The sequence below is a fragment of the Stegodyphus dumicola genome, chromosome X1, assembly GCF_044657685.1.
Source record: "Stegodyphus dumicola isolate Sdum_Otavi_A_Nest chromosome X1, ASM4465768v1".
NCBI classification, from domain to species: domain Eukaryota; kingdom Metazoa; phylum Arthropoda; class Arachnida; order Araneae; family Eresidae; genus Stegodyphus; species Stegodyphus dumicola.
In genome coordinates, this window is record NC_140780.1 from 38,189,491 (window position 1) to 38,213,850 (window position 24,360).

At 34.8% G+C, this 24,360-nt stretch overlaps 1 protein-coding gene across 1 annotated transcript in view; it reads left to right on the forward strand.

The window, feature by feature from the left end:
• Nucleotides 1-24,360, forward strand: part of LOC118186510 (uncharacterized) — a 157,914-nt gene that overhangs the window by 114,569 nt on the left and 18,985 nt on the right. Inside the window, exons 6-9 of the mRNA XM_085807154.1 lie at nt 2,158-2,340; nt 7,549-7,721; nt 10,250-10,492; nt 22,087-22,236. Coding sequence (XP_085663280.1) covers nt 2,158-2,340; nt 7,549-7,721; nt 10,250-10,492; nt 22,087-22,236 — 749 coding nt within the window. The remainder of the gene's footprint in view (nt 1-2,157; nt 2,341-7,548; nt 7,722-10,249; nt 10,493-22,086; nt 22,237-24,360) is intronic.

The following is a 24,360-nucleotide window of genomic DNA, read 5'->3' on the forward strand; positions in this document are numbered from 1 at the left end:
TGCATTTTTAAAACACCACATAAAATGAATTTTTATGGTGTTTTTCATGTGTTTCAGTCAAATTTTTTGAAATTTCTAAGCTTTGCATGCTTTTTTAAAATTTAAATCGTTGTTTCTTAAGACGATGCTTTGTGAGATTTATCCCTGCTTCTCCCCTCACCACCACAAAGCTCGCTACAATATTTAGTGCGAAAATTTCGTCGTGGAAGCAAAGCTTTTCTTTGTTTGACTGCGATATTTTCGCCAGAAACTGATTATATACAGTGGTTAACATCTGTTTTCGGATACTTGCATTTTTACTTCCTTGTACGAAGTAAAAGAATTATATATAATCGAGAAAAATTTCGGGTATCATAGTTTAAGGAAAATGTCCATTTTGACGGCTCTCGAATCCATTTGAACAATGTTTTCGCGTGGCATCTGTCCGCACAGACATAATCAGTTTTTTTTTTTTTTTTTTTTTTTTTTTTTTTTTTTTCAAAACGGATTGTAAAATGGATTTAAAATAAGTTCAGAAGAGATTTTTTTTCCATGACGTCTCTACGTACGTACATGTACATACATGTAGTTGTGTACCTCCCTTTTTCGTTGCAGTCGGCCGCACCAAACTTATATAAATGCATATATAAAAATGCTCCCACTCGGCTCGGTGAAAAATTTCCAGGTTACCCGGCTCGGTGAGGCCATTTTTTTTTTTTTTTTTTTTTAAATTCTTATATGTTGGTAAATCGTATATTTTTTTGCTTTAAAGGGATATGAATTATGTTGTTATGAATTGAATTATGTCTTCAAGTTAAGCTTTTTATGCCATTAGTTAATCTGCATGCAATAACTGTAGAATTGTCAACAATTTAAAAGTGCCACTAAGCCTAAAGTGCCTTAGTAAAATAGTGAATTAAATCAGTTGGTACACCAACTTCAGTGCCTTTTTGCCCAGTGTGACCAAAAGTTAACTTTCAATTTTGTCTTCCTGCCCGCTGGCTGAATTGCTTGTTTTTGCGTAGAAACTTTAATTTTCTCTGTAAAAATTGTTTTTTAATTGTTTTAACTGTATTTGTTTTTTTTTTAGGTTTTACTGTATTTTACAATTTTTAATGAGGATTGAGTTTTTATATGTATTTTTGCTTTGCTGCGGAGTTAGAATTGACTGAATTAGATATATACATCTCTAATGAAATTCGAGGAAATAAATTTAAATGAAGTGCAGCAGAAGATACGTATAATTTAAAAGGCCGTACAAGGAAGTCATGTGGCATCCACTTTAGCTTTTTAAAATTTATTTGCGGAAATCTTGTACTAAATATTGAAGTCTAGACTTCGATTTTTTTTTTTTTTCCCTAATATATTACTTTTTCTCTATTCAAGCCTTGATTATTGCACAATAAATATTAAAATACTCCAAAAATTTAAATAATTTATTCAAAAAGAGCTAATCAGTAATAATTCGGATCCTTGAAAATTTTGCTCAGACTTTCTGGAAGATATCATAAATTTTTTTTTAATTGAAAATACAACGCAAGAATTAGCGTCTGCATTTGGAAAATATTATTTGTTCAGCAATGTATATTAACAGTTTCATATCCGATTTGAACATGACAAGACGTTACAAATTAGTGACATATTCCATTAGAAATTTAACTGATATTTGCAAATAAAATCGAAAAACGCAAAAAAAATATTCTTTCTTAGGAAAAAATCCTGGGCATTAAGGTTAATTAAAAATTACTTAACGTTAAAAATCTTATTTCATGCATGTTACTGCAACAATGAATACGCATCAATTTGTAAATTTTTATAATCGTAAATATTCCGGAAATTTTTCAGAGAAATTATGATAAAAATATAGAAAATTGTGATAACGTTCAAACAAATTATTAATTAATTTGTACTGTTCAGTCAGCGCCTGTGTGATGTGGTCTATTGCTTTTTAAAACAATTTATGTTGCGAAGAAGTGTATGACTAATTATCATTATACTTTTGATGTGGCTTTTATGTAAGATTGGCCTGAATGTAATTCCTTTTTCATATACTTACTTACGGCTTGTCTTAGGTGAACAAAGAAATGCCGCAGACAAAGCTGTATTTGTTTTTAAGCATAATATTTTACCATGTACTTTCTTTCAGTCCTTTTATACAAGAATGTGTTATGATTATAGGTTCTGAAATTGGTAGCCCTAAGCCTGGAGTTAGACATGGGCGGAAAAGAGCCTTGTCTAGTTCGCCGTATTCTGACTTTGACATCAATTCCATGATACGATTTTCTCCAAGTTCTTTAGTTTCCTTTATGAATGGTTCGAGAAGCTCAAGTACAAGTGGTTCTTATGGACATTTGTCAGCTGGTATAATGTATTTTTTTATTTGAGTTCGATAAAAGAAAAGTAATGCTTCTAGTATTTATCCTTAATTTTTACCATCAAATAAAAATTTTTATTCCCCCCCCCCTTTTCTTCTTTTTATGAATGTCATTCTTTGTTCAATGTACAAAAGCTGAAAAAGAGGAGAAAAAAACGTATTTTGTGAATATGCTGCAACTAATTTCATAAATGATATTGTCTAATAATACCTTTTGCATGCATAATTTACTCAAAATTATTGCAGTGATATGAAATTTTATATGTAAATATAGCTTACTCTTTAGAAAATTGCTGTAAACCTCTTATTACTTTTGTTCCTTACCTTTATTCATAATTAGCGATTTCGATGTTATCTTACAATATTTATCTTTTAATTTACAGCTGTTTTAATAATTAGAGCAATTAACCTAATATTATGCACTTAAGAGTAAGTCTTCTTTTTGAAAACATCTAAGCTCTGAAATTTTACATTTTTAAACGTCGAAGCCTAATTTTTTTTTTCATTATTATTTGGATCATTTGTAGGCATTTAGGTTTTTCGTATATTTTATTCACATGTAAATTCATAATATAAGTCTAGAAGAATTTATAGACTTTTTCTGACAAGCGCATTTTCTCTTATGTAAAATGCTTGTGTATCAGCAGATTTATTTATAAGACCAATGAAAAAAATCGACAAAGCAGCTGTTTATCAAAAGGAAGGGAATGTGAAAAAACAAAAGAAAGAAAAAGGAGGAACACTACAGCGTGAACAAAAAAAAAAAAAAAAAAAAAAAAACCATCCTCCCTACACACACGCATATGCATCGTACATTCCACTTAATTATGCTAAAGTACAAAGGCCACTTAATTATGCTAAAGTATACTGAAGTTATTAAACACACCATTGTAACTACACCCATTTTTGTGCAAAAACTATTATTTTTTAAAACTCCGAGGTACGCTTCTCATCTCCACCCACTCTCCAAATCTAGACATCACCCACCAAAACTCTTGAGGAGTGCATTGAGCTTCATGCTCACACTGTGACTTCAAAGTGTGAATGTTATTTAATCAAGAGACCTTTACTCACTTATATTTTATATTTTGATAACGTTTCTGAAAGCTTTTCCTTATTTGATATTTTATTCACATGTAAATTCATAATATAAGTCTAGAAGAATTTATAGACTTTTTCTGACAAGCGCATTTTCTCTTATGTAAAATGCTTGTGTATCAGCAGATTTATTTATAAGACCAATGAAAAAAATCGACAAAGCAGCTGTTTATCAAAAGGAAGGGAATGTGAAAAAACAAAAGAAAGAAAAAGGAGGAACACTACAGCGTGAACAAAAAAAAAAAAAAAAAAAAAAAAAAAAAACCCATCCTCCCTACACACACGCATATGCATCGTACATTCCACTTAATTATGCTAAAGTACAAAGGCCACTTAATTATGCTAAAGTATACTGAAGTTATTAAACACACCATTGTAACTACACCCATTTTTGTGCAAAAACTATTATTTTTTAAAACTCCGAGGTACGCTTCTCATCTCCACCCACTCTCCAAATCTAGACATCACCCACCAAAACTCTTGAGGAGTGCATTGAGCTTCATGCTCACACTGTGACTTCAAAGTGTGAATGTTATTTAATCAAGAGACCTTTACTCACTTATATTTTATATTTTGATAACGTTTCTGAAAGCTTTTCCTTATTTGATATAATCGGAAATCTTTTCGTTTCTTATTTCACTCTACAGCCACAGTTACTCCAATCGTTGAAGTATTATTGCATTTTATTTGACCCAACCTAGCCGCCCAGCTGGTATAGTGGTTAGTGATCCTGATTACCGTAGCAATGGGCCCGGGCTCGAATACCGGAGAAGACATGGTTGTTTTAATTGTCCATCCCTTCATAGGAGACAACGGTGGCCACCTATTAGGTACTTCTATAATGAAATGGCCACCACTTCCGGCCCTTATATTGGCGCAAGGCTAATGGCTATTAAATAAAGCTCCCGCTCGTTAAAAAAGTATTTAACCTACCCTAAACATAGCTATTATTGTAGAGACATTAGGATATTTGGAAACAGGAGAGATGAAAAATTAGCAACCGCCTTCGCCGGGAATCGAACCGTGGACCTCTAGAGTACCGACCCATCGTGCAGAACCACTACACCACGAAGACAGGCTAGGAAAGCGGGAGAAATACCTTATATACTCCCCTTTTTAAAGGGCGACTGGGGTTTTTTGGGAACCCAATCGCCAAATCCTGGGTGTGGAGAATCCTCATCCAACACCCGTTTTAGTTCGGGCGCCACTGTAGAGACATTAGGATATTTGGAAGCAAGAGACATTAGGGTATTTGGAAGCAAGAGACATTAGGATATTTGGAAGCAAGAGACATTAGGATATTTGGAAGCAAGAGATATTAGGATATTTGGAAGTAAGAGAGATTGAAAAATTAGCAACCGCCTTCGCCGGGAATCGAACCGCGGACCTCTGGAGTACCGGCCCATCGTGCAGAACCACTACACCACGAAGACAGGCTAGGAAAGCGGGAGAAATACCTTATATCATCACTTGTTACTAACGCTTGTTGACATCTGAAAAATGATCTCGTTTTTAAGTGCTTTACTTAATTCTAATTTTAGTGTAGAATTTCTAATAAATGTTTCCTTTTATGGTTAATAATAACGCACGAGATATCACCTCATATAAATTATTTATGCAAAATAAAGTAAAGAAAAATTATCAGGCCTTTGAGAAATTTCCTGAGTACAATGAATTTCCTGAAACAAAGTAATCACTATCACCTTCATTATAACAAAGCAAAGGAATTTCTCTTTTTGTTTGATCCTTAGCAGTACAAATTGTGTTTAAATTCAGCCGGAGGCTATCTCCCTGGCTCTGCTTTTTCTTGAATTTTTAGTGAAATCATAATTCCAGCCGGAGAATAACGAAATTCAAAATGAACTTCAGCAGATCTTTACAGTTCGTCACGTCTTTGCAGACAAACTGAATCGCATGCTCATTAAGAAAAACTATTTGATATTAGTATAGTATTTTTTTAGCAATAAGTATCGTCTAGCTGCTGAACGCTTCACTCTTCTTGGCAAGAATAAAACACTAAAAAATCTTCATCAGTTGGAGTAAGAAAATACCTTCTCTCTATATAGTAAAAGCTTACCATTCAGAAGATGAAATGTTCAAGTGGGTAATTTGAGAACGGCTAAGTTTCTCTTTCGATCACGCACTCTTCAACGAAATTAAAAAAATGAAAGTGGGAGGGATAATTTTAACCGTCCAGAATCTACGCATATTCTTCTAGATCAAATATTTCTAAAAGTGTTGGCACTTTCACATACTGGGATCATTCGTATCATATGTGTGAACTAATTTGTGACTAAATTGATCGAAATTCATCATGACTTTCACATCCGTAGAAATATATATACATACTGCTGGCCATTAAAATTGCAACACCATGAAGGAAAGCAAATACAAAAAATATATTTATTGTGCACAAACAGTATGGCATGAAGACAAAATGATTAAATTTGTAAGCAGTTTTGGGATTTACAGGGGTGCGAAATCAGCAGAAACAGCTATCACCGCTGGCAGCTAAAACGGCCCTTACCCGGTTAGGCATGGAGTTGAACTGGACTTCGAAGACAGAAACAGGCAACTCATTCCATGCTGCTTCAAGTTTATACATAAGTGATCACAATACATAAGTTTATACATAAGTTATACATAAGTTTGATGAAGTGTAACTTATCGTAACATTGATAAGTTACACTTCATCGAACATAGTAGCTGGAGAGGGTTAGCGCGAGAGTCTCTTACCAGCCGATGAACAGATGTTTTCAATGGGTAACAGATCTGGAGACCATGCAGGCTAGGACAGCAGTCGAATATTCTGCGTATCGAGGAAGGTCAGAACACGAAGTGCAACATGTGGTCTTGCATTATCTTGTTGGAAGATGGTCTTAAGCAGGTTTCGAAGATAGGGCACAACTACTGGACATAAGATGTCAGAAATATACCGATCTGTGTTCAAATTACCGTCGATCCAAACAAGAGATATACGTGTCGTGTATCCAATGGCTGCCCAAACGGTCACACCAAGTGCAGGGTCCCTACGCCAATATCGAATGCAAGAAGACGACAAGCAGTCTCCTCGAAACCTCCAGACACGTATGAGGCCAGCAGAATACTGCACGCAGAACCGCGACTCGTATGAAAAGACGACGTTGTGTCACTCCTGAATTCAGCTTTGTCGTTCGGCGCACCAGAGATGCTGTCTCTCTCTCTGCTACATTGTCAAGGGAAGCCGAAGTAATGGTCGCCGTGCTGATAGTCAACGCTGTTGCAAACATCAACGCACCGTACGAGCTGATACTGGGCGTGCTGCAAACAGGCCCATTTCCTTACTAATGGTTCGTGATGCCGTTGTACGGTTTTGTAGGGCTGACCTCACAATATGTCTGCCCCCTCGGCATACATATTCACGCCCCCTCGGCGTGACATACACGGGAGGGCGTTTAGGCCCTTCATGCCGTTCAGTATGATCCTCAGCAGTCCATTGATTTCATATTCACATGGCAGTGCTTGGATGTCGACCAGTGCGACTGGCGAATTCACGGAACGATAATCCAAACTCTCGATAGGCGATGATCCTGCCTCTATCGGATTCCGACACTTGCTGGTAAGCATTTCTTCGTATTATTCGAGGCATAGCACGATATTCTGAGAAAACCGCGACCTTACAAAGCGCTTTCCGACTGCGAAATCCACTACACAACTTTTCTTTTACGCAGTGCTTCAGACATTGTTTCTCCCTCCTGCGTCGTCTAAATGCGCTGAAATACTAATCATTTGCATATCCTAATCTCTTCTTCCTTTCATGTGAGTTTGACGTTAGTCAGATCATTCCTTTCTGGTGTTGGAATTTTAATGGCCAGCAGTGTATATATGTGTAATTTTCTAATTCTTATTTATATATTTATTATAAATTCAATAATTACCTTATTATTAATAATTACCTTATTATTTAATAATTACCTTATTAATTATGTATATAAATATATTTGTTAATCTTATTCCTGATGTCATTTCATACGGCCACGGCGCCTTTTAGAAATTAAGCTTTGAATATAAATATATGTACCGTTTCCTTCCCCTTAATTGCTTTTCTGACTTTTTAGGATCCTTAAGTCCAGCGATGGGTGTGTCTCCACCCGCTGTCCTTCCACATTTCCATCAACTCCATCACTTAATGCGTCAAGGACTCACATCCCCTTTCTTACTGCCACCAGCTTCGAGCTTACCGCAGCAGACTATGTTTCCTGGACATATGACTTCATCGACAGCAACCAAAGTAAGAATTATGCAGTCTTGCCATTGAATTGAGCAAATTTTTAAATCTAGACATAATATCAAAAAATAAGCTCAGAAACTATGCTTACATTCTCCTGGGAGCTCTAATGATTGAAAACTTTTTAACTGCGCAAATATTTTATTCGCTGTTACCGATTCCTTTTTAAGCTCTTTAGTATCATGTACATTTGAGGATAAGTTTACAGATTCTGCTTAGCGAAATAATGATAATTTTAGGTCACGACTGTAGTATACAACAAATCTTTTTGTAGTATACAACAAACCAACTAACTGAGTCGAAATAGTTTCATCAAACTTTTAATGAAATAAATTAAATTTTCTTGGTATAATTCTAGGCAATTTTAAGCAAATTGAAATAAAAGGTGCATATGAATAGGAAATGTCTATTTATTTTAGACGTAAAGGAACGTCTGAAAGAAAGCCTACATCAAAAGCGGGCTTTTATTACTGCAGAAAAGTTTATAAGAATGATACAGAACTCTTTTGAAAACAATGCAGAAACAAATGTGTCATTAGCAAAACTGTCATTGTCATTCACTGTTTGCTATTGTCAACCATATCTGCGGTGGGTCACCATAATAAATATATCTAAGAAGTGAACTGTCAAGTAGGGTGCTTTGTGTTGAAGACAGTTTGCATTTACGATTATTTCGGATTATTTCATTCTTCCTGTTACCAGCATAATCTTGTGTAAATAACTAATATACAGAACTTATTCCGAAAATCGTAATGAAAGGAGCAATTATTAGTTTCTCTTGCATCCGGTGTGTTCAGAGCTTAAATTGCGCCGGAGCCCACCGGAGCCCTAAATAAGTCTCCGGCACTTTTTTTTATGTAACTGAATAATTATTTCAGTAGAAATTTGATCTCGAAAATTTTATTTTAAGCAATAAAATTATATAAAAAATTACTTCTTAAATTTTAATTTATCTCTTTACATTTATCTTTTATTTAGTTTTAATTATTTAATTACTTTAATCTTTAAGTATTTTAATAAATAATAATTAATTAGGAATCAATTTAATAATTATTATTAATTTGATACTCATTAACGATTTAATTTTTAAATTATTAATGATTTTTAGTAGTCATTTTATTTATTTATTTACTCTTGTTCCTCTTCCATGACGGTCTTCCATAGGGCTCCAGCACGTCTACTTTTAGAAATTAAGCCCTGGGTGTGTTTCAGATCCTGGCGTTAGCTCGCTTAGCTGCAGATGTTGCTGTTTGGTGCTGCCGTTGTCTTATAGAGCCATTTATTAGCAAAGACGGAAGTATGACGCCGTGAGGCTTTCCATGAAGATAATAAATAACTGGAGACTGAATTGCAATCTCGTAGAATCCAGATATCTTACAGTCAAGCAAAAGCGCGCTTCATGTTTGCAGAGATCTGCTTATCTTTCCAAGTGGGAGTGGGTGATTGTTCATATGCCTGATTGACGCCACTGAGCCCATGTTGTGGGCGTGATTGCGAGATCTGTGCGTTAATGTGGTTAATCGCTGACTTCGGCTGTTGAGGCTGCAGTGCGCGGGTGTGCGTAATTGGACACTGTTGCATTGTGGGACGTAGCGCTGGTGCGTATGACGTCATACATCATTTCCCCAAGCTAGTCGGAAGTGCGTGTTCTTTTGTCTAGGTCAGTAATGTCATGAAACCGGGGCTAGCCCACTTAGTTACCGCTGTTGTTACCTGTTGTTGCAATTGTCTCGTGGCACCATCTATTAGCAGAGATAGGAAGTGCGATTCCGTGATGTCTCCAGCGTCTTTGAAAGGGTATATGACCTTGAGGGTCGAAATGGGGTCCTTCGCATTGAATCGAAGCATCTTGTTGCCAAGCAAAAGCGCGCTTCTTCTTGTCTTTCTGGTGCCAGCGTATGACTGGTCATCGGGACCGCTTATGGAGAGTTTCAATCAAATCAATCAAAGTGGAGAGTTTCAATCAAATCAATCAAAGTGGAGAGTTTTTCTAATCAAATAAGTTCAAGCAAGAAACATTACGGAAATATGTCCTCTGTTCATTTTTGAATTAAATAGAGAACTTAATCGCATAGAAAGATTAAATCCCTCCACACATCTCATATCAAACTCGACTGATTTTCGTACAAAATGCCAGCTGACATGACTCGTAACTTTCACACATTAAATAAGTTGAATGTGTTAGCAGCTGTCCTGAAAGTCTCTTTCACACGTAGCAACGATCCTTATGTACTGCATGTACTGAATGCACTGACTGATTCTGTTAACGGGATGTCCCTCACTTGCAGGAGAGCTTGCGTAGTTGACAGAAATGTTGCGTTGCTACATGGACATATTTCACACTTTATTAAAGTAAACTTCATTAAGTATTTGGTATTCCTTGTGTTAAGGAAAATTTTTCATTACTTTATGTAGTAATTGCTTTTAATTTATAGTATTATTTGCTAATTTTTAAGTTAATCGGTAAATATCTTTATGAGAATAGATTGATTTTAGTTCCCCTTTCATGTAACACCTTCTGTGTTTTACAGGATTCTGTATTAAACAACAACATTTCTGGAGACGGTTCAGTGAATGTTTCTGGGAGTCACAAACAATATCCAGACTTGCAATATTCGAAAAATTTGGCTTCTACGGGCTCTGGAGAAGTAGGTGCTGACGAAGACAAAGATGCGACATCTGACATCAAAGACGAGCCTGGCGATTTTATCGAGACAAATTGTCGCTGGGTAGACTGTGAAAGGGAATTCCCAACACAAGAGGATCTTGTAAAGGTAGTATTGTATGCTATTTAAAGGCGATAAGCCTTTCTGGATACCTGTTCTGTAATTAAGTTCTTTATAGGATTTGGATTTGGAAATAATTTGCGTTCTTTCATAAATAGAAATTAAAATAATTTTCCATTAATTTCATTCAGCGAAATGTTATTTCATTGCAATACCAATAAATGGTCAGGTGCTTGATGTTTAACTTGAATGTACTTCAAATCCTTTCCCAGTGCCAGAATGTGGCTATAAGAATAAATATTGCTGAACAAAATCAGTGGATGAGGCAATATAATTACTGAGTGTGTAAAAAGTTCTACCTATTTTGTAGATGAAAAACTGGATAATCGGGTGACACGTCAAATATGATATTACATTCAATCGAAACTTTTACCATTAAAGCGCGAAGTAACAGAGCATACAATGACGCAAAGTTTCTCAAAAATAACTCATATGCTTAATAGTTAAAAACAGCAAGCCATAAGTAGCACATTATGTACAAGTTTACTGTACGAAATTGTTAAGCGCAATCCTGTTTTTATCAAGTGCATGAAGAGGTTCTATTTATTTATTAGATTATAGCAAAACTTGTAAGAACTAGCTGCCTAATCGGTTGACTTCCCAGAAGACTTAAGTATTAAGGTAAACTGGCCTGCGTTGATATGAAATATAAGAAAGCACCTTTGCAGCGAGCCCGTTCGTCGGCATTCGAATCCAGGTCGAACTATCAGTGTTCAATGGTTTTATCCATTCTGCCACTTGAGGAAGGGAATGGAGATGATACAACGGCAGCATATGTCGTGACTGATTTCAGAAATTCAGGGGCTGAAGCAGATGAAGTACGGATTAATCATGTTCAATAAATTTGCCAACAGAATGTCACCGAGTTGCAATAAGTTCTGTGTTAAAGAAGCGTTAGTTGCATGGACACAAATTATTCTCCCTCCTCTTAAATATAGCTGTACATTTAGAAATCATTGATTTACTTGATGCTAACAATTAATTAAATGAAAATACAAAATACTGGGCTACAGAACATAGTTATATTAGATGTACAGAAATGACTATTTGTTCCGTTCAAAAAGTGTTTTAATGAAGAGAAGTTTCGGTTAGAGAAGAAATAAATGTTAGTTGTAGTACTGACTTTTGAGTACGGAAATGCTTCACTGACTGTATTAGGCCCACCAGCGGCCGAGCGGTAAAGTCGCTGAACACTGGTCGTTCGGTCCGAGGTTCGAATCCCGCGAACGGGCTGGCTGCATGGGTGTTTTCGTGGTTTTCCCCATGTGTAACGTGTATACGAGCCAGTTTCCCTTAGAAAGTCCTCCACGAAGGCATCCCTCCCCTTAGGCAGATAGCCCTCGTGTGCTTTGCCATACTTAAATACACCACACCATCACTGACTGTATTAAATTCGTGAATTTTTGTTGGAAATTCTTTCTTTTTATGGCACATAATAAATAGCCACGCAGAGTGCAAATGACTGCAGATTTGTTGGAATACGTGGAAACAGAAAGCATACATTAGCAAGCCTATTCACTGAATTTGAATCCAACTGAGTGGACTTAGAAGATGCTGAAATAAAGGATTCTTGATGAATCCTATCATACACTTGTCAAAGGAATGGATAAAAACGCCGTAAAATACCTACTTTTTTTTTTTTTTTTTTTTTTTTTTTTGTGTGTGTGTGTGTGTGTGTGTTGTAATTATAATATCTCAAGAATCAGAGTAGAGGCTTTTTTATTGGTATATCTAATATCTTTCAACGTAAGAAATATTTCACTTAACCAGTGATGTTGGCAGTTGCGCAGAGCTTTAAATGAATGAGTATTTTAAAGCACTTTACTTTCCGGGTATCAGGCTAAAACCAATTTTAGTTGGATTCAGTACTCATATTTATGCTGTTATATTATTGCGTTATCCTTTAAATTTATAGAGAAGCGTAGTTATTTCGTAAACGTGGCGTAGTTGGAAATCTCAACTGAAAATTATTTAAGCACTTTTATAAGTCTGTAAGGTGTTTTCTCCCTTCTTAGCATGTGCCTTCGTGGTGTGATTAGAAGTAAGTACAAAATCGGAAGGTACGGTGTTCGAATCCCGGCGAAGTCATTGCGAAATTCTTCGGTTTCCTGCCTTCGAAGAATTCTAACAGGCATCCGAATTAAAAGGTGGTGGACGATAATTCCTCACCAGCAGGGTTGGCGTTTAGGTTCCGTCTTCCCTAGTCGCCCTTTCAATGGAGAGAATGTAAGGTATTTTTCTATGGCTTAGAGCTTGCCTTCATAGTGTAACTAGAAGCACGTCTGGCTAGCAATCGGGAAGTCTGGAGTTCGAATCCCGGCGGCTCTTCGGATTTCTTCAGTGTCCTAGCATCGAAAAATTCTAAATGACTCTCCTTACCCCCCTTTATGCATGTATCCGTTTGTTAAATATATCTTTTTGGGTTTTCAGAAGTTAAACCACTATCTAAACACATTTGTTGCTGCAGATTTATTACTTAGATATAATGTTATTCCCGTGTACTACGCCATTCCCACCCACTCCCATCTATAAATGTAAACTTCTTTTACTTTTGTTTCAACCATTGCAACTTTATACTGGCTATCAACTATATAGGCTATCAACCTGAGTTGAAATACTTGGTCAATTACGTATACGAAAATTTAAAGCAATAATTTCAGTGAAGTCAATTTATATAATTTTATACGGAGCTTAGAATTGCGCCAGAGCCCAGTGAAGCCCGGCTCGTGTACTTCTCAGTTTTTGAAATAAATTATTGTTACGAAAAGTCCAGGTGCGGTGAGATAGCTTCCCTGCTAGGCAGGTTTATGGTTGCCATAAAATGGCAAGGGAAGGCAGGGTTGCCATATTTGGCGAGAAATCGCCGATTTGGTGATCTTTGGTGACAAAATTGGCGACATGGCATAGACGCAAAGAGAACCTTCTGAAACGAATTCTTACTGGTTTAGCCCAGCATGTTCTCGAACACAAGCCAAAAGCTATATAAACTCTGCTGATATGCGGAGAGTTAGTCAGTTTGTTCCGAGTTAGAGAGTCCATCGAGTTGCAATTCTTTCCTATCGGAAAATAATTGCAATTCGTTCGTTTTCAACCAATCAGCTATCAGCTTCGAATGCCATCAGCTTATTTGTAATGGAGAACCAGTGTCTCCTGTGTTAATCGCAAAGCGATCTGTGGTGATTGGCTGTTGTGACAAAGCACAAAAGTTGTTTCAAACAGTTGTTCTTCGGAAACAAACGGACGTGTGATAGTAGCCTTAGTGTATCGCGGTTAGGGCATCGTCGAGTTGGATCTTAGAGTGTGTTGAGCTCCGGGAACGACTGAACCGAGGAGTTGGGAGCTGTATAGTGCATCGCGAGTTTAGCGCGGAGAGTCTCGAGAGTACGTGGAGTTCCGAGAACGACCAAGCAGAGTCGGGAGCTGTACTCTGGTGCTTTGCCGTGAAGCTGTCTTCACCGTTATAGCCTGACAACCTGAAGGCTGTGTCGCTGATCACTGATAGTGTTAGCGTATTTAAAGTTGATCTTCGAGGACTGTAAAACGTAATTTTGGAGCTGTCCGGAGAAATAAATTGTGTTTCGATATTTCATCAAGTGCTGTTGTCATTCACTCCAAATCCGCATGAACCCCTACTTACGAACGTACGCGAGGAAAAAAAAACGCAACATTATAATTTTAGCCGCAGTGCACAGGAGCCTTAAATAAAAGGGCTCCGACACTTCTTTTATGGAAGTTAACTACAATTTCAGCAAACATATTGTATTTTAATAATAAATATGCCTTAAAAATTGATTCCGGTTTTTAAATGTAGGCCTGTCTTTCCCTCGGACGTAAATCTTGGACAGACTTTTAAGCAAAGAAATGCCCTTATGCCAAAAGCTTTTTTTCCAAGAAATGCAATAAATTTTTGACAGGGAGTTAATTTTTTTTTCCCTGAAAGGGCTAAAAGGCATCACCTTGGTCGTGCACTTCCCACGCTAGTGAATTCCTGCTCCAGAGTTCTTGTGCACTTTTTGAACGATATAACCAAACGCGGGGATCACTACTGTCACCTATGTAGACGAGTCTTACGTTTATCCTCACTGTTGTTATCGGATCGTATTCAGGGGAAATTTCTGTTTGACCGCTAGAATTATACCGACAGGGCATCGTGATCAGAAAGTCTTGGACTCTTTCCTTTTCATTTTCAAAGCTGCACTTTTTTGTTAAAATTGTTTTTCATATCTCAATACTGTTTCTAGAATCTTCATTATTCTATTTGTGACACTTTGATTGATTTATTCTTTTTCATTGAGGTGCCGAAAAAAAAGTGTTTTTTGTGTCTATTATCCCTTGAAATAGTATACTTATATGTGTAATCAGGCCATCAATTCAAACGGAGATGGGCTGAGGTACGTCTTAGCTTCTGAGTGGAATTGTAATTCCAGTCAGAACTCAAAATAAGACGAAGTCCGATAATTTATTTTTTATTTGACTATTTATAATTAAATGTAATAATTTATTAAATTTCTATTAATTCCTTTACATTTATTTTTAATGATTTATTAAATTTCTATTTATCACTTTACTTTCCTTTTAATATTAATTTAATTACTTAATTATTTTAATTTTTTAGTAATTTTATTTATTTATTCTTTCCTTCCTGGTAGTGTTCCGTAGGCATCCGGCACTTCTAATTTTAGAAATTTAGCCCTGATTTTATAATAAATAATCATGTTACTTAAAAGCAAAATAGCTGAACGTATTAGATGCATGCTTGCATATTCGTTATGCTTGTAGTCTTACTGGTTTAAATTCATTATAATAACTCATGTAAAATATTCTTTTCTGTCTACTTAGAGCATTGGAAAATAGCTTTTAAAATGTTAGCAGCGATATTTACCGCTTGTTTGCAGCAATTTTCAATATTCAGGTAGAAGTACTTCATTCATATTCGACTATTGTACTCTTGAACTAAAAGCATTCGTTAACATTTTGAGTATTTTCTTTCTTTACTTATTTTGATATAAGGTTTAAAAATGATTAAATACGTTTGAGATTATAAAATTAAATGTGCGTGCTCTTTTATCATATGCTCTATAAAAATCTGATTCAGAAGAAATGAGAAGTTACATTCTTCTCACTGGATAATTAGACTTTTAGCTCTGTTTAGACGAGCACAGCCGAAAACATCGCGAGGCGAAAACGTTGCCGTTCAAAACATCGTGAGAGAAAAGAAAGCAAACAGAAAACATCGCAGTTCTGAAACATCGTAGAAAAAAAAAATCACTGCCGAAAATAAAGCGTTTCGAAAGCTTCGGAGCTTAAAAAATCGTCGTCGAAATTATCACGATAAAAAATAAAACACTTACAAATCATCGCATGACGATAACATTGCAGGCGTGCGTTTTCCAGGCTTTAAACATTGCACACTGCTCAAAAAAAAAAAAAAAAAAAAAAAGGGACACTGCTATATCTCCCGTTCTACTGGGCCGATTGACAAAATTCAAATTGCGTTTTTCATGTCTCGAAAGCGCGACTTAGGATATATATTAGATTTATATATAGCACTATTCTAGCATAGGTATTTTGACACAAAATCGGACTTTTTCTGAAATAACATACCAATTTTTTTCCATAATTCGATTCTACGTCTCAAATTATGCCAGAATACCAAGTTTTGTAAAAATCGTGAATTCTATCGTGAATTCTAATCGTGAATGAAACGAGTAGTTTTTAAAATATTAGCTCTCAAAATTTTAGCTCCTCAATGTTAATTGAATTTGACAAATATTTATTAATATCTCTTTTTTTATTAAACTTTTTTGATTTTTTCTCTCACGTTCGAAATTTAGATTCATTCCAAATAAAATTTACCCATTTTTTATGTTTTATTTTTTAAATTTCTATTTTTAAATAATTTTTATAAATTTTTCGAAAAAAATTTTGAATTATAACCTATAAAATTTTTACCATCATCTTAAAGTAAGTGTATTTTTAAGCATATCTGCAAAAAATTAGACTTTTTTATTCAAAATTTTCTAAGATATACACGAATTTACATATTTTCGAGTTTTGAAATTTGGCATCTTTTTTTGAGCGATAATAACGCCAAATGTGGTCTATGGATTTTTGTTACAGTGAATTGCCACAGCTATTTTTAACCTTAAATTTCAAGTAAAATTTTACGAAGAATTAACTATATGACATTTTTTCTCTCAATGATGCGTAATAAATATTTATTAATACTATATGAAAAGCTATTTTTTTTTAAATTATAGATGATATTATTCAAATTTTTAACTATTTTCTTAAAATTTATCTCTATCTTCCTTTTTTTAAAAAAAAAATAAGAGTAAATTTTTGTAAGAGTAAATTTTTACCTTCGGCGTTTTATCGTCTGCTACTTTACTTCGTTTAAATCGAATTGTCTAAAACTGAGAATTTTCGTTTGATATTTATTTGAATTTTATGACATTAACTGCATAATTTATTTCTAAACAAACTGTTGCTTTTGAAGTGGCTGAAAGAGCGGCTGATACTATCATCCACATTTTTAAAGCACAGTATATTTTTATAGAAACATAATATTTAGAATAACCATTTTTATAAAAGTCAAATTATGATATAAACATACGGCCCTCTAAAGACTGAATTAATGGAAGTTCAATGGTTATGTAGAAATGATCTGCAGCTACTTAATGGCTGGATAAGTCAGCCGATTCTGTGGACAAGTAAGAATAATTATATAAACGCTACCCAACATTCTGGATTCAATTAACAACGATGATACGATGTTTATTAAATGAATTTAAGAAGTTTTAAAACGTAAAAAATCAATTCATTTTTATCCTAAAATGTATTTTTGTGCGTAGCGTATTTTCATTATATCCTTAAAATTCTAATTTAGAATGTAATTATCAAGAACTGAATCCTAATCATCAGTAATATAATAAGTAATTATTACGGTTATTAATAAATCCTTCTTATAAAGTAATTGCAAATATTTCAAAAAAACTTTCTGTCTGAATGCAAATATTTTTAATTTTATATTAATCAAGATTGCACACGATATTATTTATTTGCACTTCAATTCTTAACGTCAGTTCTAGTAGAAGTTACAAATCAATTATATTTAATTAAGGATTGGATTGGATTATTTAATTATGGCAAAGCACACGAGGGCTATCTGCCTAAAGGGAGGGATGCCTTCGTGGAGGACTTTCTAAGGGAAACTGGCCTCGTATACACGTTACACATCGGGAAAACCTCGAAAACACCCATGCAACCAGCCCGTTCGCGGGATTCGAACCTCGGACCAGCCCACCAGCGGCCGAGCGGTAAAGTCGCTGAACACTGGTAGTTCGGTCCGAGGTTCGAATCCCACGAACGGCCTGGCTGCATGGACGTTTTCGTGTTTTTCCCCATGTGTAACGTGTATACGAGCCAGTTTCCCTTAGAAAGTCCTCCACGAAGGCATGCCTCCCCTTAGGCAGATAGCCCTCGAGGCTTTGCCATAATCACATACACACGAACCTCGGACCAAACTACTAGTGATCAGCGTCTTTACCGCTCGGCCGTTTGTGGGCCTTTATGAAATGGAAGGCGATAACTTTATTTAAAATGATTGTCAAAAATACCAAAATGTTTCGAAAAGTTGGATACTTTTTAATATACTTTCAGAATGCTTAAAGAAAAAGAGAAGTAAAATAAATTTTTTCGTAAAATTTAGTATTTGTATTTTTTTAATTTAAAACTTTTCAATGTTGTGATATTTGATTCTTGCGATTTCAAAAATAAAATATTTAACTAAAATATGAATAACATTTTAAGAAACCAAATGTAGGATAAAATTGTGTAAAGCAATGGGCACAATGATAAAACTGTTTAAAGCAGTGTATGCAAGTCATCCTAAGTTAAAATGTCGGTTATACATCTCTCTTATTTATATATATCTTTTCTGAACGGAACATTGAAAGGCGTGTAAAACTGTGCTTTACTGTATTTTCTCTTTTAATATAGTATGCAGTTTTCAAACTCATCGTAGTCTGGGTTACAAAGTATTTTTCCGAAAGAAACGTAGTTCAAATAAATAAAATCAAATTCTGGAAAATTGATATTAATAAATATATTTAAAATGCTCAGTTCGAAGGAATAAATAGAAAATTTTAAAACAATTATCTGAAGAGACAATGCAACACAAACAATTAAAATAAAAGTATAAAAATTTAAAAATTACCTAAAATAATAACTATGACGAAAAATATATATAAAGAAAACTATTTGAAAAAAAAAATAAACGCTGCACCTTTATTTACGCAGTTCGAATAGGTAAATAGAAATTTTTAAAACAGTTATTCGAAAAAAAAAAAAAAAAAAAAACGTGCAACTTAAACAATTAAAATGAAATTCGAAAAAGAAAAAATTACTTAAAATAATAAGTTATAATTAAAAATATAATATAAAAAATATTATTTGGAAAAAAGGAACGATGGTGACTTTTTTTCCTCTCACGGGAAAGGAAACTAGGTTGCCATATATTAAGAAGTTGGCCAAGTGAAGTATTCTTGGCGCAAACTGACAAAAAAGTGCCAACATAAATTTGTGAATTTCTCCGTAAATTTCGCTCCAAATTTTACAAAATTTCATATTTAGGCGTAATTTGAGTCGTAGAATCGAAATATGTAAAAAAATTGGTATGTTATTTCAGAAAAAGTCCGATTTTGTGTCAAAATACCTATGTTAGAATAGTGCTATATATAAATCTAATATATATCCTAAGTCGCGCTTTCGAGACATGAAGAACGCAATTTGAATTTTGTCAATCGGCCCAGTAGATAGGGAGATATAGGACTGTCCTTTTTTTTTTTTTTTTTTTTTTTTTTTGAGCAGTGTACATGCATAGTCGCATAATGATTTGTGAGTGCTAGAAGGAATAAGGAATATTTTTACTTTCATATCTCATGTTTCTGGATTAACTAGGAAAAATTAAGAAGGAAACTTAAACATTTAAAAATTGAAAATGAGTAGAATTAATACAACTTATAGCACTTAACAGAATTTTAAACTTACATAGTTAATTAACAAAGGTCATTAATAAATTAATCTTTTTTATAAAGTTTTACTGGTAATATTTCGTGAAAAATATAGTCTAAAAAAGATTAGAAAAAGGAAAAGCACAATTACTAAGAGAATAATATAGTTAAAGCCTGGAAAACGCATGTCTGCGATGTTATCGTCATGCGATAATTTGTAATTGCCTTATTTTTTACCACGGTATTTTCGATGACAATGTTTTAGGACTTCACCAACTTGAGGAAATTTCATTCAACTAACCCTTTCAGAAATAAATTCTTCACTCAATCCTAGAAATATGAAATGTTATACTTGATGTAAATCATGTCCATTCCAGTGAATATGGGGATTCAAAAGGTAAGATTAGTATTTCAACCTGCTTTCCATATTTGACATATGCAGGGCTTATTGGAACAATTCTTATTTTTTTATTTGGAATATTTTTACAAAGAATGCAGCGAGTTGTCTCTATACCATATGCGTTTTAGAGATTTAAGAAAAGTACAGATAAATTTTCCTTTTGATTATTCGAACATTAGTCTTAAGATCTGAAAAGTTTCTTCAAAATCATCCTTAGCTTTGGACCTGTAGAAACTGACAATGCTCCATCATAGTTCATCAAGGTAAAAAGATGTCAAACGGTTTCCTGTTATGGAGGTCGGTAGCTCTGATCAGCTCTAACCTCTAAAAAGTACCGGTACCGCTATACAAGCTGGATTTTCATTGCGATCAGAGAAATTATTTAGTATCTCACCTGCATAACAGTGTCAGAGTAAAAGAGGCATTCGTTAAAATTTAGGCTTAATACATTTGAAGGAGATAAGTCTCCAAAATGATTTTTATCTGTGTTATTTCCTTTAAATTCAATGTGCATCACTCAGTTAGGCAGCAGGTAAAAAATACTATACAAGTATACCTTGAATCCATTCCTGAACAGCATCTATCACGTCGCTTCGCTGTAACATGAACTACGCGAGTGGTGTTTCAGTTTCTGGGAGAAATAAATCACCTTGAGAAATATCCTAGAGGATAATTAGTGTGTGTGTGTGTAGGGGGTTGCTGATATCTTCATTACTGAACAGCGGTTTAGGAAACCTGAGCCTTCTATACGGGTATGTTGTCGCGCAGAAACAAGACTTTTCTACTGAATTTGCCACAACTTCTTTTACCCTTTATGGCCTCTCGTTGCTGGGTTAACAGTTTAGCATAATGAAAGCCTGTTACTCTTGTTTTATATAGAACTAATTAATCAGCAACGTTCCTTCTTCATCCACCTTACTGTGATTCAAACTTCTCCAACAAACTTCTACGTTCTGAACGTCTGGGGTTCAGGAGACAGTAATAGGAAATAACGCTTATTGTCATCATCATCGGCGTTTATGCTAGACAGCAATTCTCGAGACTAATCAGTACGGCATTTCTTCATTTTTGATATCAACATTCGAGGTACCCATTTGAAGCATAACTTTGATATAAGTAGCTTTTCAAGCAAAATTTTTTCACTGATAATCACTGAATGTCATTTTCGCCGCAGTTTGAGAAACCGCAGCGAGTTTGCAAATTCCTCGATTTTTAGCGCACATTTCTTCATTGGTTTCATCCAAACTGTGGCTTTATTCAGAGTCATTTTTAGTGACGATTTCCTATGCCTAAACATGATAATTTTGACAGTCCATCTTTTTGAAAGTTATATTCCATTATTCAATGTCGCTATCCTTCATCCGTATGTCCATGAATATTTGCTAGGATTGTGCTTTCTTTCATCAAGAACTCGACCATCGAACATTGTTTGATGCAGTTATTATTGACTGACAATCTTTTGCATCCTTACACAAAATTAAATTTGAAGTAGAAGAGCGTTTTGCAACTGTTTTCATTCCCGAGAAGGAAAATGAAATTGTTTCATTGATTTTTGTCTTATTACGTTCACAATTACATAGAATTTGTTGATTGGTTTGGTTTATGTGATTACGGCAAAGGTTGCAACGCTATCTGCCTAAGGGGAGTGATGCCTTCGTGGAATTCTTTCTAAAGAAAACTGGCTTATATATACGTTACACATGCGGAAAAACACGAAAACGACCACGCAGCCTGACCGTTCGCAGGATTCGAACCTGCTGCTCAGTGACTTTACCGCTCGGCCGCTGGTGGGCTAGAATTCATTGAACCCCCACCGAACCTGTTATAACGTCCTGTGAATATAATATGTCGTATCAGTTAAATGAAAACTGCTTCGGTATGAACTTTTGAACATCGTAATTTAATATTCTGGATCAAAAAATTCCCCTTGCTTGACTGCTCCGTTATTCTTCAAATCTTGGAAGTTAACCTTCGATAAACTGAGCTTCCTGTGCTCCTTCACACAAAGACTGAAAGGTACCGTATTGATAAACAATTTTTGCTGCTGTTGCATTGTTTGTTTATTTGTACTAAATATCATAATTGATGCTTATGGGTAAGTAAATCCTCTGCAAAATTCTTTTCCTTGCATTGAAAGTGAGTTTTTATTAAACATTCTTCCTTTGCAGCATATATATCAGGATCATATACACAGTAACAAAAAAGCTTTTGTCTGCCGATGGAAAGATTGCTCAAGGGAAGAAAAACCATTCAAAGCCCAGTATATGCTGGTTGTTCATATGCGAAGGCATACTGGAGAAAAGCCTCACAAGTGCACAGTAAGTAATAAACAAATTTGTTTCACTTTACTTTATCTACAAGTTACTTCCGTTTGGTACTCTACAGCAGTGGTCTCCAAAGTGAAGTACACGTACTCTAGGGGATGCGAAAAGTAATACTTGAGGGTATGCCCAAAACAATGACTGAAAATGTGACTGCATTTTGAAGGAAAGTTGTTATATGGAAGGAGAATAGAAATGTTTCCATCATAGAATGATTTTGCTTCTGAAAATGCTTCTAAATGGGGAAAAATTTTAAAATATTTACCTACACATTTAAAGAATTTTAAAAAAAATGTGAATCCGATTTACAGATTTTCCTAATATTTAAATAGAATTTCAATGGATCATGAACCCATTTGCTGAAAATGCAAAAATAGATCTTTCGATTGCATCTCAAGAACTGTTAACTGATATGAGAAAAAGAACAAGGTTACTTTCCGGTTTTAAAGAAAAATCTCTTTATAATTGGTGCGTGGGATGGAAAACCGAATATCCAGATTTAGTATGCACGGCAACTAACGTAATCTTCTCGTATGATTCTACGTTTCTCTGCCAAGAAGCGTTTTCTGCAAAGACAACAATTAAAACCTAATACGGAAATAAATTAGAACCAGAACTTCTAACAAAGAACATCAAACCAGGTTTTTCCCAATCCCATTTCTCACGTTATATTCTAATCCAGAACATAAATTTGAAATTTAATTTAAATGTATTGTTGCGTGCGGACGGGTTCGTAATAGAGTGAATGCACCCAACTGATGATACTTTGATAAAATTTGTTTTATCAAAAGAAACACTTCACAGATCTAGAACTTCCAGAAAAATAGTCTTACAGCTCTTCACGGTATCACAGAGTACAATCAGTAATTACACTTAGAATTATTAAGAAGGTTAAACACAACGCAATGCAAACCGTATCTAAAGAGCGAAGCTAACCCGGAGATATATCAGTACTCCGAACTCATGTTAAACTAACAAATATAAGTGAGTGCATATATTCTCTCTGTTCTTATATAGTTTTTCACCCAACCGCCGAGTAACATCTAACACTTTACGAAATTACTGAAAGGCATTCGAGGGCCGGATACGGTTACAGTAGTATATGAAGTTAATTACAGTTATTCAATTACAATACCTATTACAGGAGCCAGACTAAAATGTCGCGAAATAGTCGCCAAGTTTGGCTACTTTGGGGGATTTCTCGCCAAATCTACCGACTCATTTTTGTCGCTAAAACTATCGCCAGCTTGGCGATATCCCACCAATTTGGCGATTTAGCCATTTACTCAATGTTAACTAGATTTATCCCTATTTTTCCTACAGAGCATTGTCCCTTTAGATTTTCATGTTACATCATACAGAAAAATGCAACAATTTGACATATAATTTCACTAAACATCTATGTACAAAATTCGTAACAGTATGTATCTTGTTTACATAAATAATCTGATTTTTGACTACACGCGCATATATATATATATATATTATATTAAATGGAGTACAACATATAATTATTTTCGTCTTAGGGGTACGCGATGAAATATTTGGATATCGCTGCTGTACAGTCGAGATATATACGGAAATGAATATAGTGTACTTCAGGAAAGGTCTTGTTTGTACTTTCAATGTTTAAACCCTTCTTTAAATTCCTTAAGTTATTCTGAGGACAATCATAATTAACTCTTCTATGGTTAATAATGACAAAGCTTGCAAAGGATTAATGTGCTCTTATCTAGCATTCAAAATAAGTATTTTTTATTAACAACGTGTTTAAATATAATGATTTATAACGTTATAATATGCTCTATAACATAAAAAGGCAACTCACCAAAAAGAATTTATGCGAAGCAGACGAAAATTGGTAGATGTGATGTATACATGTATTGAAAGCGAAACACTAACACTATAATAGGAATTGAATATTTCATTCGGGAAATACAGCTACAAGAGCCAAAAAAAAAAAAAAAAAAAAAAAAATCAATAATGCGTTGGCCCACTTTTGGCTCTTATACCAGCTGTTATCCGGCTCGCTACTGACCCATAGAGTTGACGGATGGCCTCTTGCGAGATTATATGCCTTAGACCTTCCAGTTGGCAAGTTAGATCGGAGCGATCCATAGA